At 33.3% G+C, this 15,076-nt stretch overlaps 1 protein-coding gene across 3 annotated transcripts; it reads left to right on the forward strand.

The window, feature by feature from the left end:
* The first annotated feature begins 1,120 nt into the window (after positions 1–1,120).
* LOC115955340 (F-box/LRR-repeat protein At3g26922-like) lies at positions 1,121–13,437 on the forward strand. 3 transcript variants are annotated; one of them, XM_031073442.1, is made up of 5 exons: positions 1,121–2,327; positions 2,478–2,618; positions 2,710–2,766; positions 2,851–3,025; positions 5,425–5,636. In XM_031073442.1, the coding sequence occupies exons 1-4, from the start codon at positions 1,278–1,280 to the stop codon at positions 2,980–2,982; spliced, it is 1,380 nt and encodes a 459-aa protein (XP_030929302.1). In that variant the 5' UTR covers positions 1,121–1,277; the 3' UTR covers positions 2,983–3,025; positions 5,425–5,636. The 3 variants fall into 3 exon arrangements, with proteins under 3 accessions (XP_030929302.1, XP_030929301.1, XP_030929300.1); XM_031073441.1 differs by lacking the exon at positions 5,425–5,636 and adding an exon at positions 13,321–13,437 and having other exon boundaries at positions 2,710–3,025; XM_031073440.1 differs by having other exon boundaries at positions 2,710–3,025.
* Positions 13,438–15,076: the final 1,639 nt, after the last annotated feature.

Below are 15,076 nucleotides of genomic sequence, written 5' to 3' on the forward strand. Positions count from 1 at the left end.
AAGTAATCAACCTGATAATAGGAAACAACTATCAAAACCCATGCAATTAAATTCTAAAAAATAAGTAACGTAAACTAGCCTTTAGCACATGCTTACATGCCAACTTAGAGGGTCTCTATTTTTTTATAGGTAAATGTTAATAATTTGCATCCATTATAAATTATTCAAATTTTATTACTCTTTTTTAATAGAAAATATATAATTTGTCAAACTATTACTACATTTAATTTTTACTTCTTAGTAAAGATTCTGTTTAATAAAACATTGAATTTTTTGCTATGAGCTTTTTAATTAAGGGATATAGTTTATTCTCTTTTATTAGAAGAATCATGATTAGATTCCTCCTCCCTATTAGGAAGACGTTTTCCTCTAAACCAGTTCAAAAGAAACTTCCTTGAACCTACCATGTGGCGGTTGAGAAATGTCATCTTGGTGTACTTTAAATCATATACTTTTTTTTTTATGAGTCATTTGATTTGTATAAATAATGCATGTGATGGTTTTATGAATCGTCACATGGGTAGAGAAGATAGTTCCAAACTTATGTGGAGTAAAGCTTTGTCCTCCCTATTATTGTAAACACTGATCAAGACAAAAAAAAAATAATAATAAATACAACTTTCCCTTTTTACAAAGAGAATGTATTACTTTATTTCTTTACTTGTATTATTTAAAACAATAACGAGAACAATAACTTGGTATTTTTTTTTTTTTTTAAAGATTTACAAACACAAATCTCTAGACTGTTTCAATTATAATTTAAATACAAACACTTTGTTTCAAGCTTTACTCAATATGTTAGAAGGGAATTCTAAAATTACGTAGTAATAACTATTCATTATATAATATAAGTTTATGAGTAAAATATAGCAAAATACGAAACTTCAACTAATTTTAATAGTAAAATTTGGGCAAAAATACTATTTACACGTAAGGATCACTGTCAATTTAGTTTATATATTTTGGCTATAGTCAATTTAATTGATATTATTTTCAACTTATTGTTAATTTGTAAGTTAAAAATATCTTAGTTCAAATTGACTGCAACCGTAATAATACCATAATATAAGATAAGGACTAAAATAATAGTGAAATCTTGGCCTAAATTTTGAATCGCTTTTTTCGAGTTAGATCGAGCAATAAAATCGTGGACAAAAGCTCCAGCTCCTGAAGTTACCTTTTCGGCTTCCGTTCCGTCTATCCCAATTCCCAACAACTTCACCTCGCTCCAGAAAAGCAAACCCTAGCTCTAGCTCCAGCTCCAGCAAAGTCTTCTAATGGAACCCGAAGGATCAACTAAGTCAAAACGCAAGAGAAAGAGAGTGGAACTGGAAGTCTCTCCCGAAGAACAAGAACACGAACACTCAGACGCAGCGGTGGACAGGATCAGTAATCTTCCGGACTCTATTCTGTGCCACATCCTTTCCTTCCTTCCAACCAAAGAAGCCGTCGCCACAAGCATTTTGTCTAGCAGTTGGAAGCCCCTCTGGACTCTGGTCCCAGCACTCGACCTCGACACTCAATTATCGGTCAGCCAGAGCCAGTGTTTGGATAGTAATAATCGCACGCAATCGGTAAGCTTTTTTACACATATCGTTTCCAGAGTTTTGGCTCTAAACAAAGCACCAGTCCTCCGAGATTTTTGCCTCACATGCCATTCTCGTTGTGACCCTTTACATCTTGAAACTTGGATCCTCACGGCCATAGCGCGTGATGTCCAGCAACTCCAACTTGACATTTGCCTTGATGGGTTTATCAAGGACGAATTTTACAGTGGGGAACTTTTCGTGTTGCCCCAAAGCTTTTTTTCCTGCAAAACAGTAGTGATTCTGGAATTATGGAATGGAATTAAGGTTGATCCTCCTTCATCCTTTGAATTCCCGAGCCTAAAGGATCTGCGTCTGGTTCACGTTTTTTTTCGCAATGGTGACTGTGTCCAAAGGCTCCTCAGTGGCTGCCCAGTCCTCCAAGATTTAAAACTTTGCAGTGATAGTCGGAGTGGTCTAATCAGATTTGACATAAGGGTACCTACGCTGAAATATTTATGTCTCCAATTTCTAACCTTTGAACCCAGCCTTCCTGATTACAAACTTGCGATATGCGCCCCAGCTCTTAAGTGCTTCCATTTTGATGGCGATTTGCGCCACGTCGTTTTTCTTGAAAAACTAGCCAATTTAGTTGAAGCAGGTGTATGGATTCATCCATTTATATGTACTAGAGAGGCATGGACAAAAGGATATCAGATAGGTTATGGGGATAGGGTATTCAGGCTTCTTAAAGCACTAAATAAGGCAAAATCCCTTACATTATATCCCGGTAAAAAACAGGTTAGAGTCCTTCACATTTTCTGATGTTTTCTTTGCTTTTAGTTGATGAATATTGTTATGACTATATGCCTCAATTTCATGATCTATTAAATTGATAAAAATTTCTAGAACAAGATTTGATGTTGTTGTGTACATAATCTTGCCATGCAGTGCGTCGACTTTGGTTCTATTTATCCTTCCAGGTTCAAAAATTTGGTCCGATTGAACTTTACACTTCAAAAATCTAACTGGCATGTGCTACAAGCCTTGCTCCGAGTGAGTCCTAATTTAGAAGTTCTTGTGATTGATAAGGTTAGTTAACTTAATCAGAGATTTCCCTTGAAGTATAATAATATTTATAGTCTACTGAATCTTTTTAATTAATGAACTTTGATGCCTTCAGCTTTATAGCAGAACAAACCAGTTATGCTCGATGGAGCCATTCGATGGTCCTGGTTATGTATCATCACAACTTACAACTTTTAGATTTAATCAGTATAAAGGATCAAAATATGAAGTTGAATTTGTAAAATATATTTTGAAGGAGGCAAGGGTTTTGAAGACGGCAACAATTAGTGTTTGTGATACTGCATTAAAGGAAAGTGTTATTGAGGAATTATCAAAATTCCCAAGGTCCTCAACGACATGTCTACTTACAGTTGAGGTTCAGCATTGAGGATGCCAGCACTTATTATGACTGAGGTATACTAAATTTGAAGGTACGTTACAAATATCTGCGCTTATAATATACCACTTTAGGAGTTAAACTGTAAATAATTGAGCATTTTTATTGAAAGTGGTAGCTCAAAAATTATTCTTTCAAAGTGTCTGTCTTAGGTAAGTTTTTATTAATCAATATTCACCAGTGTCTGTCTTAGGTAAAATAGCTCACTGTCCTTTTCAAACATGGCACATCTATAACTAGTCATGACCGTGTTACAAGTTCCATTTGCCTTATGTAATGTGTATAAGCTACATATGCAGCAATGACCTACATTCTGTACTTCCATAGGGATTAAATGTAGTAAGATGAACTTCTTGTGAGGAAGAAATTATAATGTTAGATCTTAGAGTCAAATCTCTTCTGGAGCTTTAGCCATATTATTGGTTGTATTTGTTAAATAATTGCAATTTCTTTGATTATTAATGAACAGTTGGATTCTTGGGGAAAAGGTTCTTGAGATACCATTTTTGAGATGTTTAAACTTTAAAAAGCACTTTAAACACAACTGTAAAGTTTTTATGTTTCTATACAAATAGGATAAGTCGTTCTAAGGCTTCTAAATGCATAGTATAAAAGAGCATCATATCAATTCTACTCAATTTTGGCTAAAGTATTTGTTGGCCAACACCTAAAAATCCTTTCAATCTTGTTTATTAGATGGCATACTCTTATTCATTGATGCTTCTTGCCCACCCCCTTGTCCATCTCCACTTTTTCCTCTTTATTCATGCCACAAGTTCTCAACGTATAGAAGTTACTACATTAAAAGTTGAGTTACTTCCATTTTTATTGTAATAAAAACAAATGATATATTTAGAGAAAGTGCTTCTTTAATAGATAGGAAAAGTACACAAAATCCCATGTGGTTTCTCACGCTCTAGAGTTTTGAGTGTAACACTTAACACTCGTCTCATATTGTTTTATGTTCAATAGTTAAACATCCACGAAACTATATAGTGAGCTGCTAATGCGATGACACATGTAAATATTTACAACTGCATTTTCACATCAAATGGTGGTTGTGTGTTACACTAAAAAACCCTATGGGGATTAAGGGTTACAAATTTACAGTTTACACACAAATAATACCACATGGAATTACTTTATCACATTAAGAAAAAGAACAACAAAGTCTTAGTGCTAAATTTTTGGGGTCGGTTATGGATTTTCAATAGATTAGTATGAGATTTGTTGGAGTGGGTTGTGTTTTAAACACTTAGCCTTATGTTTTGTATCTCACATTGGTTAGAGATGAGTCTTCTTGTGTATTTGTAAACAATTGCACAACTTAAGTAGCAACTTGGAATATAATGGGCTAGTTGTTGGCTTGGGCTGGGATTTGTTATATCTTTCTTGGGCCTTATCTTTTACCCTTTCTTTCTTTTAGCCCAAATTTGGTTTGTCCGTACTACCTCTCTTCCTCTATTCAGCTCTTATTTTTCTGCTCTTCTCCACAAAAATTTCAGCTTCTAATTTTTGGTTTTAAGCAAAGGTAAGTAAGGTTGTTCTCGGTTCTTCTTTCTTGGGTGTGTGTCCAACTTGAAGAAATTACTATAGTCTAATCTTGAGGAGTTATTCGGCCAAAAGAGCCATTTGCACCGAGTTTTACTTTGGGTGGCACAAATCTACCTTTAAGGACAATACTATTTGCATGATTCTATAGTTTGTGAGATCTCTCTAACTTTAACTATCTATTTTTATCATTGCTAATTTTTTAGGGTTTATATTGTTGAATCAAAACCTGTTTATTTAGCCATATTTTCCAACAAGTTTATCACATATATTCTTTTCCTTTATTCTATGCTATCTGAAGGCATAGTCTCCTTTACTTCATCAATTGACATGTTCCTTTTAACTATTGGCTTAAAAACATCTAATGATGTTAGCAAGCTTTCATGGTCTTTCTTGGCCTGCTCTACTTCTTTGTTAATTACAGTTAGATAAACTCTTTTTTAGTTATTGATTATGTTCAACATCTTCACTATTGCAAGTTCTCATGATCACGTATGCCTACCAGTCTCTTATTGGGGTCTGCTATCTCATCACATTGGTGTTGTGTAGGTTGTTACTACTCTAGCTTGTTTCTAAGGTTTTTTGGACAGAGGATTCCCCTGACTAGTATTGGTGTTAATTTTCTACGATGTATAATTTTGTATCAATAAGAATATGGTTATCCTGTTCAGCAACGTTTGGAAGTTTCTTGTTGTGTGATGAGATACATATTAGGATGATGTGGCCATGGTTAATATCCATAATACATAATGCACAATACCATTTTGCATTTGCTTGTAGCTGATGGTTGTTTTATTCTTTTTCAAATGAGTGTTTCCAAAAATGTACTTTGTTTTCATTTATACTTTTATGTAGCTAAATCATTACAATCTTGCCCTGCAGATAATCAACAGAACTGGTGTATGGAGTTTATGGTCTCTTTATAATCTACAAGCACAGCTGGTCAATATCAATAAAATATGTGTCAATGAAATTGTATGTTTGTTTTCTCTCTTACTGAGAAAAGAATTAAAAAAGACTTATATTAGCATTAGTATTAGTCTCAAGTGGAACAACTTTATTACTAATAATGTATGTAGAATGTTTGCAGTATCCATGCCGAAGTTACCTTTGATCATATGTGTTCCAAGTAGGCTAGTTGAATATTGTGCTTGTACAAATTTGCTGAACATATCATCTAAACTTTCAGGGGAGCGTAAAAGCTTCCCATGTTTTATTAGATACTTGATGCAGATGTAAAAGTTGATGTAGAATCTAGATTGTAACAATGGCTAAAGGAATACTTTTGTGCAAATGTGCAATCACATGCGCTCAGCTCCTTAACAAGGGAACTGATTGCCCCCAAACATCATATTAACAAGGGAACTAATCACGCCACTGGCATAACTCAATCTTTTTTTTTTTTTTTGGGAGACGGTTTTAGCCTATAGCATTTACTTCTAATGATAGCTCTTTATCATCAAATCAAGACATCAATCGGTTCTTAGTGTAAGCGGGAATTGAAACTCAGATATTTTATTCAACCATCAGAAATATTATCAATTGAGTTAACTAGAACCCAGTGACATGACTCAATCTTACTTTAAGTGTGTGGTGGAATGTTATACCATGCATCTTTTAAATTTTCAAAATTTGTATTTTAAAGGAATGGCATCTAGAATGGGTTTGCAAGACAATCAATATATATATATATATATATATATATATATATATGCATTTGCAGAAACCTAATGTAGAAAAGTATAAGATTATGCCAAATGACGCATTATATGTAAAGAGTATTGAAATATTTTCAGGTGTCACATTAGAGATAAAAAACAAATTAAATATTGACTTTTTATTTCATTTGGTTCAATGTTTCAAAAATTTTCATCCTTCACACATATACATAAAACTCTTCACATTTTAATTCATCATTTTCACATCTTGCACTTCTACCCTTTTATATAGGCCCTTCATGCCATACTATGTCAAATATACACAAACAAAAAATTATGTCATTTACCTTCAATCTTTCAACGACTCCTGCCTAACTCTAAAATTAATGTTTCATCTAATCCTAACTTGTATGAGTTGGCTACAACTACGAAAGGGGGGTTTGAATTTTATATTGAGTAGCAATTACGATTTTGATGTTAAGGTCGGACGTTGTAGATTTGTGGGTTTTGTAAATGATGTGAATGACTATGGGTATTTGGGATGTTTATTTTGTTTTAGAATTAAGGAAAAAGAGAAAGACATATTCTATATCAACTTTTATTTTGTAATGTCGTTATTTTTTTAAAATTTTATTTCTCATTACTTCAATTGAATAATTATAATAGATAAGTATGTGTAATTTATAATTGTTGTTTTTTATGATGAACTCATTACTAACAAAATTATATAACAAATATTCTATAATACAATTACAACATTCTCCAAAACCATTTTACATAAAATATTATAACATTTTCCGTGGGAAAGTATGAAGTTCTACCAAGTAGAGCATTCTATGGAAAGAGGGGTTTTTTTTTTTTTTTTGTTGTTTGTTTGTTTGTTTGTTTCAAGTGCCACATTAAAAGATAAGAAGAAATTAAATATTGATTTTTTTTTTTTTTTTTTCATTTGGTTCAATGTTTCATGACTTTTATAATTAAAAAATATATATTATTTGTATCCTTTGTTTCAATGTTTCTAGACATTTCATCCCTCACACATACACACAAATTATTTGCATTTTAATTCATCATTTTCATCTCTTATACCCCTATCCCTTTATATATACTTACTCATAACCCTTCATGCCATCCCATGTAAAATATATATAGACTAAAAATGATATCATTTACCTTCAATCATTCGACGACACCTATCTAGCTCTAACATTGTTGTTTCATCTAATCTTAACCTGTATGAGTTAGCTACAACCAAGGAAGGGTGACTTACGTTTTATATTGAGTGACAACAAGCATTACGATTTTGATGTTAAGGTTGAACGTTGTAGATTTGTGGGTTTTTTAAATGATGTGATTGATTGTAGGTGTTCGGAATGTGTATTTTGTTTTAGAATTAGAGGTACTTTTGCCATCAACAGATCCTCGACAACACCTCGACAGATTCATTTCTGTTGAGATTTAGTGCTCGACAGATCTCGATGGCTCCTCGATCCATCGAGATGCGCTTTTCTATATATAGCTAAGGCGCAATCCAGTTTTCATTTTCTTACTTCTCTCTCGACAGAAAATCTTTCTCTCCCTCCAAATACTCTCCTCTGACTAAAATCTCTTCACCCACTGCATTTTCGGCCTTGATCAAGCCTTAATCCTCTAGTAAGTGTTCTAAATCCTTCATTCTTCATGCATTCATGCAGTTTAGACCTAGGTTTTGGGGTTTTTGAAAAATTTTGGAGTTTTTGAGGTTTTTGTGAATTTTTTGGGTTGGGTGTTGTTTTATTGATGCTATATGATCATGCATTGCATTCCATTAGCATTTTCACAATGTTTCATGCATTTAGATGTGTGCTTCATTGTTGAAAATTGTGTGCTGGTAGGTTTGGTTTGGGTTTCAACCCATAATGCAATTATTTTTAGCTTGTCACATGTTCTTGCATAGTTCATGCATATGTACCCTTTCTTTTCCTTCTTTGTACTCTTTTGTGACTATGTTCTATGTCCAAAGACGAGCTTCTGTCTCATTTTTGTGAGACACCCTCCATGTGGGGTGAGCGTCAAAATACCCTATGCTCAGGCTTTGCAAAAGATCCGAGATTCCTTAATATGGTGATGGCATTTGTTCTTACTCCATTGACTCATTATAACTCCATCATAGAGACTCGTGCTCGATTTTTGTTGTCCCTCGTAGAGGATATTTCTCTAAACTTTCCCTTTCAAGTCATTATCTCTATCATAGATGTCTATTGGGATACGATGACCTGTGATAAGCTCAGTTTTCCTTCAGCTATCACACGGATCCTTTGCCATTTTTCCATCCCTATTCCTGATACTCCCTACTACACTGTCATGGGTGCCATCAGCGTAGCTTCTGTTCAGTGGAGCGAGACCCAATTTCGACCAAAGCGGCCACGAATAGAGACAACTGATCCTCTGGCCTACACCATTCCTTCCACCTCCTCTCCTTCTTCTTTAGGTGGTGGTGTGACTCTCTAGGCCATCATGGCGCAGCTTCAGTGTGTGGATGCTCGCCTTGAGACTCTTAGTGATGAGTTATATTAGGTGAACACCTGTGTCGTTCGTATTGCACGACGACAGACTCACCTTGATAGTTTTGCCGCTTCTCCTTCTCCTTTTCCCGAGGCTTCGGTAGATGAGGACGGCGATAATGGTGCTGATGATGATGATGAGAATGAGGATGCTAGTTCTTCCAATGATGAGAAGATGATGACCTCTCAGTGACTTACCCTTTGACATTCATGACAAAAAGGGGAAGTAGTTTTGGATGATGAGAGTAGTCTTGTTGTTAGGGAGAGAGTTAGCATAGGACATTTTTTGTTAGGGGGGTGTCTATATTTTGAGGGATGTAGTTAGGATTTTATGTACTTTTTTTTTCTTTCTCTTTAGTTACATTATCCTCTTGTACACCAGTCTTGTGACCATTTATTTATGACATACATTGTATTTATTTTCATATATATATATATATATATGATGATGATGATGTATGTTGTTTTTCACCTATCTCTCCATATGTTGTTTTTTTTCTATCTTTATACACATATTTCTTTATGTATGCAATCTTTTATTTCTGTTTCACACTAAAATGCCTTGATGAGTTTTGTTTAAAGAGTTTCAAAAAGACAGGTTTTGAAAATCTATCATGCCATGAACTCTCTTCTCTTCTTGCAAAATTTTTCAAGAGTTTGTGTTAGGGTTAGATTTTATTTTATTCAACAAGTGGTTATGAGTTTAGTGATTTAAGAATTCTCTCATAATTTATTTGTTTGTTGTGGTTTTTTCATAGATTACCAAAGGGGGAGATTGTTAGGACATTTGTGAGACTTGTTAGAAACACATGTTATGTAAATTGGTTAATTCTTTGACAAAACGCACTTAACTTGTAATTTGGTACATCTAGAATGAGTTTAGTACTTCAAGAAACAAGAGTTCAAGTTTGGTATTGAAGTCATGCAAATTTGTCCAAGAAACAAGTGAAGAAATGTTGTTCATTAAAACTCGACAAATCATATCTATCAAGGTTTAATGCTGATACTCGATAGCAGCTCGACAGAAGTTGTATCTATCGAGAATTACGAAATTCAAATTTCTAGATCTGATTTCATGTATATCCATGTGTATTTGTGTAGAGTTTCTTTTCTCACAACCCTAGACATATATAGGGATTATTTTAAGGGTCGTCAAAGGTTATGCAAGGTAATGCAACTTGATGCAAAGTAATTATACATGCATATTGTGATCGGAGACAATTTACCCTAGTTCATCTTCTTCTCTATAGAAGCTACTGCATCTTTGCGCCAAGGGTTTTGTAACTAAGGAGATTCTTCATCTTCAATCTTGGATGAACTGAAAAACTTTGCAGCCAATATCTTCCTCAAGTTGGTGTGTTAGTCACGTACTGGAATCCGTGCATCATTGGTTAGTCACGTACTGGGAGCCGTGCATTGAAAGGAGAGATTGCTGCTACATTACAAGTCCAATTAGATATTGGGGTAAGGGTTCAATTGTAGGTTGGTATTAGGTACTGTGATTTCTTTTATTTATAACCGCTTGTTTTGATTATAGTGGATTCTTAGGAGTGATAACCTTAAATTCACCCATTGGAGTTTTACTTCGATGGTTTTCCCCATTCATAAACAAATCACCTGTGTCAAATTTGATAGGTCAAAAATGAATTGACCCCTTGTGATAAATTAATTGATTAATTAGTCAAGTTTATTAATTAATCAAATTAACATGCAAATACATGGTAACACAAACAAATCACCAATTAAACTAAATGTAATGGAAAATAAATTGACACGATAATTTGTTTACAAATAGACAAAATCTACACGGGAAAAACTCCACTGTGTGATTTTAAGGTCACTACTCCCAAGAATCTACTATTATCACAACAAGCGGTTACAAGAAAAGAAATCTCAGTACCTTATACCAACCTACAGTTGAACCCTTATCTCAATACCTAGTTGGACTTGTTTTGTAGTGACAATCTCTCCTTGTAATGCACGACTCCCAGTACGTGACTAACCAATTGTGCGGATCCCAATACATGACTTCAATCACCAACTAGAGAAGGTTGTTGGCTGCAAAGTTTTTCAGTTTATCTAGACGATGAAGATCGAGAAGATGCTTGGTCATAAAACCCTACGGTGCACAAACAAAGCAACTTCTACACAAGAACGATGAACTAGGGAAAATTCTGTCTCCAATCACAATTTGCTTGAACAAATTTTGCTCAACACTTGTGCAACTTGTGTCCACTTTAACGGCCCTTAAAATAATCCTTTTATATGTTTAAGATTGTGAGAAAAGAAAACTCAAACATACAATCACGAATTGGAGTCAAAACAAAACTAAAATTCTGTTTTTCATAAACCTCAACAAATGGCTCTTTGTCAAGCTGCTATCGAGCCACGGGGCTAGAACAGCTCTTCAAGCTCGATAGATGCTAGTTATTGAGCTAGTTGTCGAGCTTTAATGACAAACATTTTCTCAGCTTGAATCTTGGACAGACTTGCATGGTTTTAACACTTGATCTTAAAAAAAGGTTTCTTGAAGTATTAAACACATCTTAGATCTACCCAATTACAAGTAAAGTGCGTTTTGTCAAAAAATTAGCCAATTACATAAAATAGTGACATATGTTCCTAACAAGTGAATCACATATGTCCTAACAAAATTTATTCTCCACTGCATTTAACTTAGTTGGTGATTTGTTTGTACTACCACATTTATTGTATAAAATTGAATCTAATTAATTTCACTTGGCTAATTAATTTGATTAAGTTACCAAAGGGGTCAATACATTTTTGGCTTATCATTTTCTCTAATTGATTCCATTATTTTCCCTATCACTAACATGTGGTTTGAACTAATGGAGGTATGTACCACCCACATTCTCTCTCCAATTGTTTCATATGGTTTGAATCGATGGAGGTATATTTTTGTCTCTCTTTTTTGTGATTATCGATCAATTTTGAAATTTTTGACTAATAAATTTCAACAAACATCAAATTATGCGTTAATAGCCTTCTATTTTTTCTAGTCTCTAAAGTGTGGTTATTCAATGTTTGTGATTAGAATTATTGTATTTATGAATTTTACATCTTTTTGAATGTGTTCTAAGTGGTGCTCTCCCTTCCTCCTATTCTTTTTGATCTTGATGTTTGTTAGTTTTCTTATATTTCAGCCTTACCCTTTATTTTTATTTTTGTCTTTATTTTTTAGGGTGACATTTCAACAATTTTGTTAGATTGCTCAGCAGATACATTAGATGAATTCAGGTGAGAGACTATACAAAAATTATTGTATGATTCAAGGCAAACATAAAGTGGTAGTCAATCTATCAAGTGATTGTTAAAAACCTTTTTTTTTTTTTTTTTTGGTAAACATCCTATCTGTGCCTATATTTATCAATTTGTGTTACACTAAATTTTCAGTTAATTCAAACGGTTAAACTTTAGCTTCATTTTTCTCAATCTCATCTCTTTCATATGAAATTTAAAATTTTCATTTGTTATGCATTTCATTGCAATTCTTTTTTAAAAATAAAATACATATTTTAAATCAGAGAATTTATTGATGATTTAATAGTAGATGCTAACGTTGAAAAACTATCTTAGTAAATTTTTTTTTTTTTTTTTTTTTGGTGGCTTTTTAAGCATCCTAAACTTTAGTTATGGATGTGTTCTAAGTGCCTATCTTTTAGGATACTTTATAACAACATATCTACCATTTAAAAATTTCACAACGTGAGTTTTTAGCATTTAAACTTTAGTTTAGATTGTGTGCTTAGTGACTACCATTAAATATAACTTCATAGCTACCATTTAAAAAAATTTAAAAATTTAAAAAAAAAAAAAAAAAAAAAAAAAAAAAGTTGACTACGTGAGAGCCTTTTTAGCCATTGCAATTTTTGTTATGGATGTGTACTAATTGACTACCTTTTAGGACTAAGTGGCTACCTCTTAGGATTTTTTTAAAAACAATTGATAACTCTCATTTAACAGAAATGATAATTTTGAGACTCTTTCCTACGATTATGGATAGTTTCCTATTGCCTTAAAAACATCTAATGATGTTAGCAAGCTTTCATGGTCTTTCTTGGCCTGCTCTACTTCTTTGTTAATCACAGTTAGATAAACTCTTTTTTAGTTATTGATTATGTTCAACATCTTCACTATTGCAAGTTCTCATGATCATGTATGCCTACCAGTCTCTTATTGGGGTCTGCTATCTCATCACATTGGTGTTGTGTAGGTTGTTACTACTCTAGCTTGCTTCTAAGGTTTTTTGGACAGAGGATGCACTTGACTAGTATTTGTGTTAATTTTCTATGATGTATAATTTTGTATCAATGACAAAGGTAGGAGAATATAGTTATCCTGTTCAGCAACGTTGGAAGTTTCTTGTTGTGTGATGAGATACTTATTAGGATGATGAGGCCATGATTAATATCCATAATACATAATGCACAGCACCATTTTGCATTTGCTTGTAGCTGATGGTTGTTTTATTCTTTTTCAAATGAGTGTTTCCAAAAATGTACTTCGTTTTCTTTTATACTTTTATGCAGCTAAATCATTACAATCTTGCCCTGCAGATAATCAACAGAACTGGGGTATGGAGTTTATGGTCTCTTTACAATCTACAAGCACAGCTGGTCAATATCAATAAAATATGTGGTCAATGAAATTGTATGTTTGTTTTCTCTCTTACTGAGAAAAGAATTAAAAAGTTTTATATTAGCATTAATCTCAAGTGGAACAACTTTATTACTAGTAATGTATGTAGAATGTTTACAGTATCCATGCTGAAGTTATCCTTGATCATATATGTTCCAAGTAGGCTAGTTGAATCTTGTGCTAGTACAAATTTGCTAAGCATATCATCTAAACTTTCAAGGGAGCATAAAAGCTTCCCATGTTTTATTGGATACTTGATGAAGATGTAAAAGTGGATGTAGAATCTAGCTTGTAACAATGAGTAAAGGAATACTTTTGTGCAATCACATGCGCTCAGCTCCTTAACAAGTGAACTGATTGTCCCCAAACATCATATTAACCTAGAACTCTCACAAGCTATCCTATGCCCTTATTAGTAGTTGATTTGTCACAACTAAGTAGCAAATAATGTCTTTAACTTTATATTATTTATGTTCATTATTGAGTTAGGGATACCCTCGAAACCTCAAGATTGGATGTGAGAACTGACTATCTAGGTATCCTTATGCCCTTAAAATTTTCAAGTTCTAGCTAAAAACGAGTATTGTTTCTGTTAGTCACATTTGAGGTGCTGAAAAACAATTGATTCCTTCAGATGGAATCATGACTTCAAAATTAGATTTTGGGAGGATAAAATCCATGGTTGGATAGTCGACCCGCTGTGATGAACTAGGTTGACAGGCAATGAAGTAGGTGTTATACACAGTGACAAGGAATGAATTCATTGAAGCTAATCAAGTTGAACGGAACGAACTTGTCAGCTTTTTGTCCAAGCTTTTGCTACTTCACAGGCATCTCTAAAAATTTCACTAAAATGTTGCAGTCCTCAAGAATGTATTACCTATTATAGTACGCTTGATGCGTGTGTAATAGTGACTACATTCTAACCAATGGCAAATGCACACTTTTGGGCAATCAGAAACAAGGAAGCGATTGATGAAAAACTTAAACTAAGATTCATATAATAAATGTGGATAAAAGCATCTACAAAACTCTCTCAAGAATCACTAGCATTATATTCAAAGATAAAAAAATAAAATAAAAACAAAAACAAAAACAAAACAAAACAAAACAAAAAAAAAAAAAAACAAAATGAGAAGGTAAGCAAGACTCACCTGGTGAAGTTAGATCCTCCACAAGAAAAAGAGTTTGAACGAAGCGTGAGTGTCTGAGGAATGTGTGCTAAAACGACTCTTTACCTAACAACTTTTCTAGTCATTTTATTAGTCTATAGACTAACACCCCATATCAATCAATCATCAATATATATAAAAGCAAACCTTATGTGGGAGAGCTTATGGTTCTGCCATATAGCGCACTCTATGAAGAGAGCTGAAATATTCTTAAATTAACCACATCAAAGAGAAGAACAAATATATAAATAAGAACTCTTTATTTCCTTTGGTTCAATGTTTCAAGACTATATTGTAATACATTTTTTATTCAATGTTTTAAGACTATTATTTGTTTCATTTAGTTCAATATCTCAAAACTTTTCCTCTCTCTCACACACAAAAAATTATTTGTATTTCCATTCACCCTTTTCACTTATACTCCTTTATATACACATGCCCACAGCCTTTCAAGAAATCTCATCTCAAATACAATTAGACAAAAAATGATGTCATTTACCTT

This window comes from Quercus lobata, chromosome 8 (genome assembly GCF_001633185.2).
Source record: "Quercus lobata isolate SW786 chromosome 8, ValleyOak3.0 Primary Assembly, whole genome shotgun sequence".
NCBI lineage: Eukaryota > Viridiplantae > Streptophyta > Magnoliopsida > Fagales > Fagaceae > Quercus > Quercus lobata.

What these genes read in the sequence shown, in the direction of transcription:
- LOC115955340 (XM_031073441.1), top strand. Translation starts at nt 1,278, where the DNA reads ATGGAACCCGAAGGATCAACTAAGTCAAAACGCAAGAGAAAGAGAGTG. An exon ending in TATATCCCGGTAAAAAACAG is followed by an intron (nt 2,328 to 2,477) that starts GTTAGAGTCCTT and finishes CTTGCCATGCAG; the next exon opens with TGCGTCGACTTTGGTTCTAT. An exon ending in AAGTTCTTGTGATTGATAAG is followed by an intron (nt 2,619 to 2,709) that starts GTTAGTTAACTT and finishes TGATGCCTTCAG; the next exon opens with CTTTATAGCAGAACAAACCA.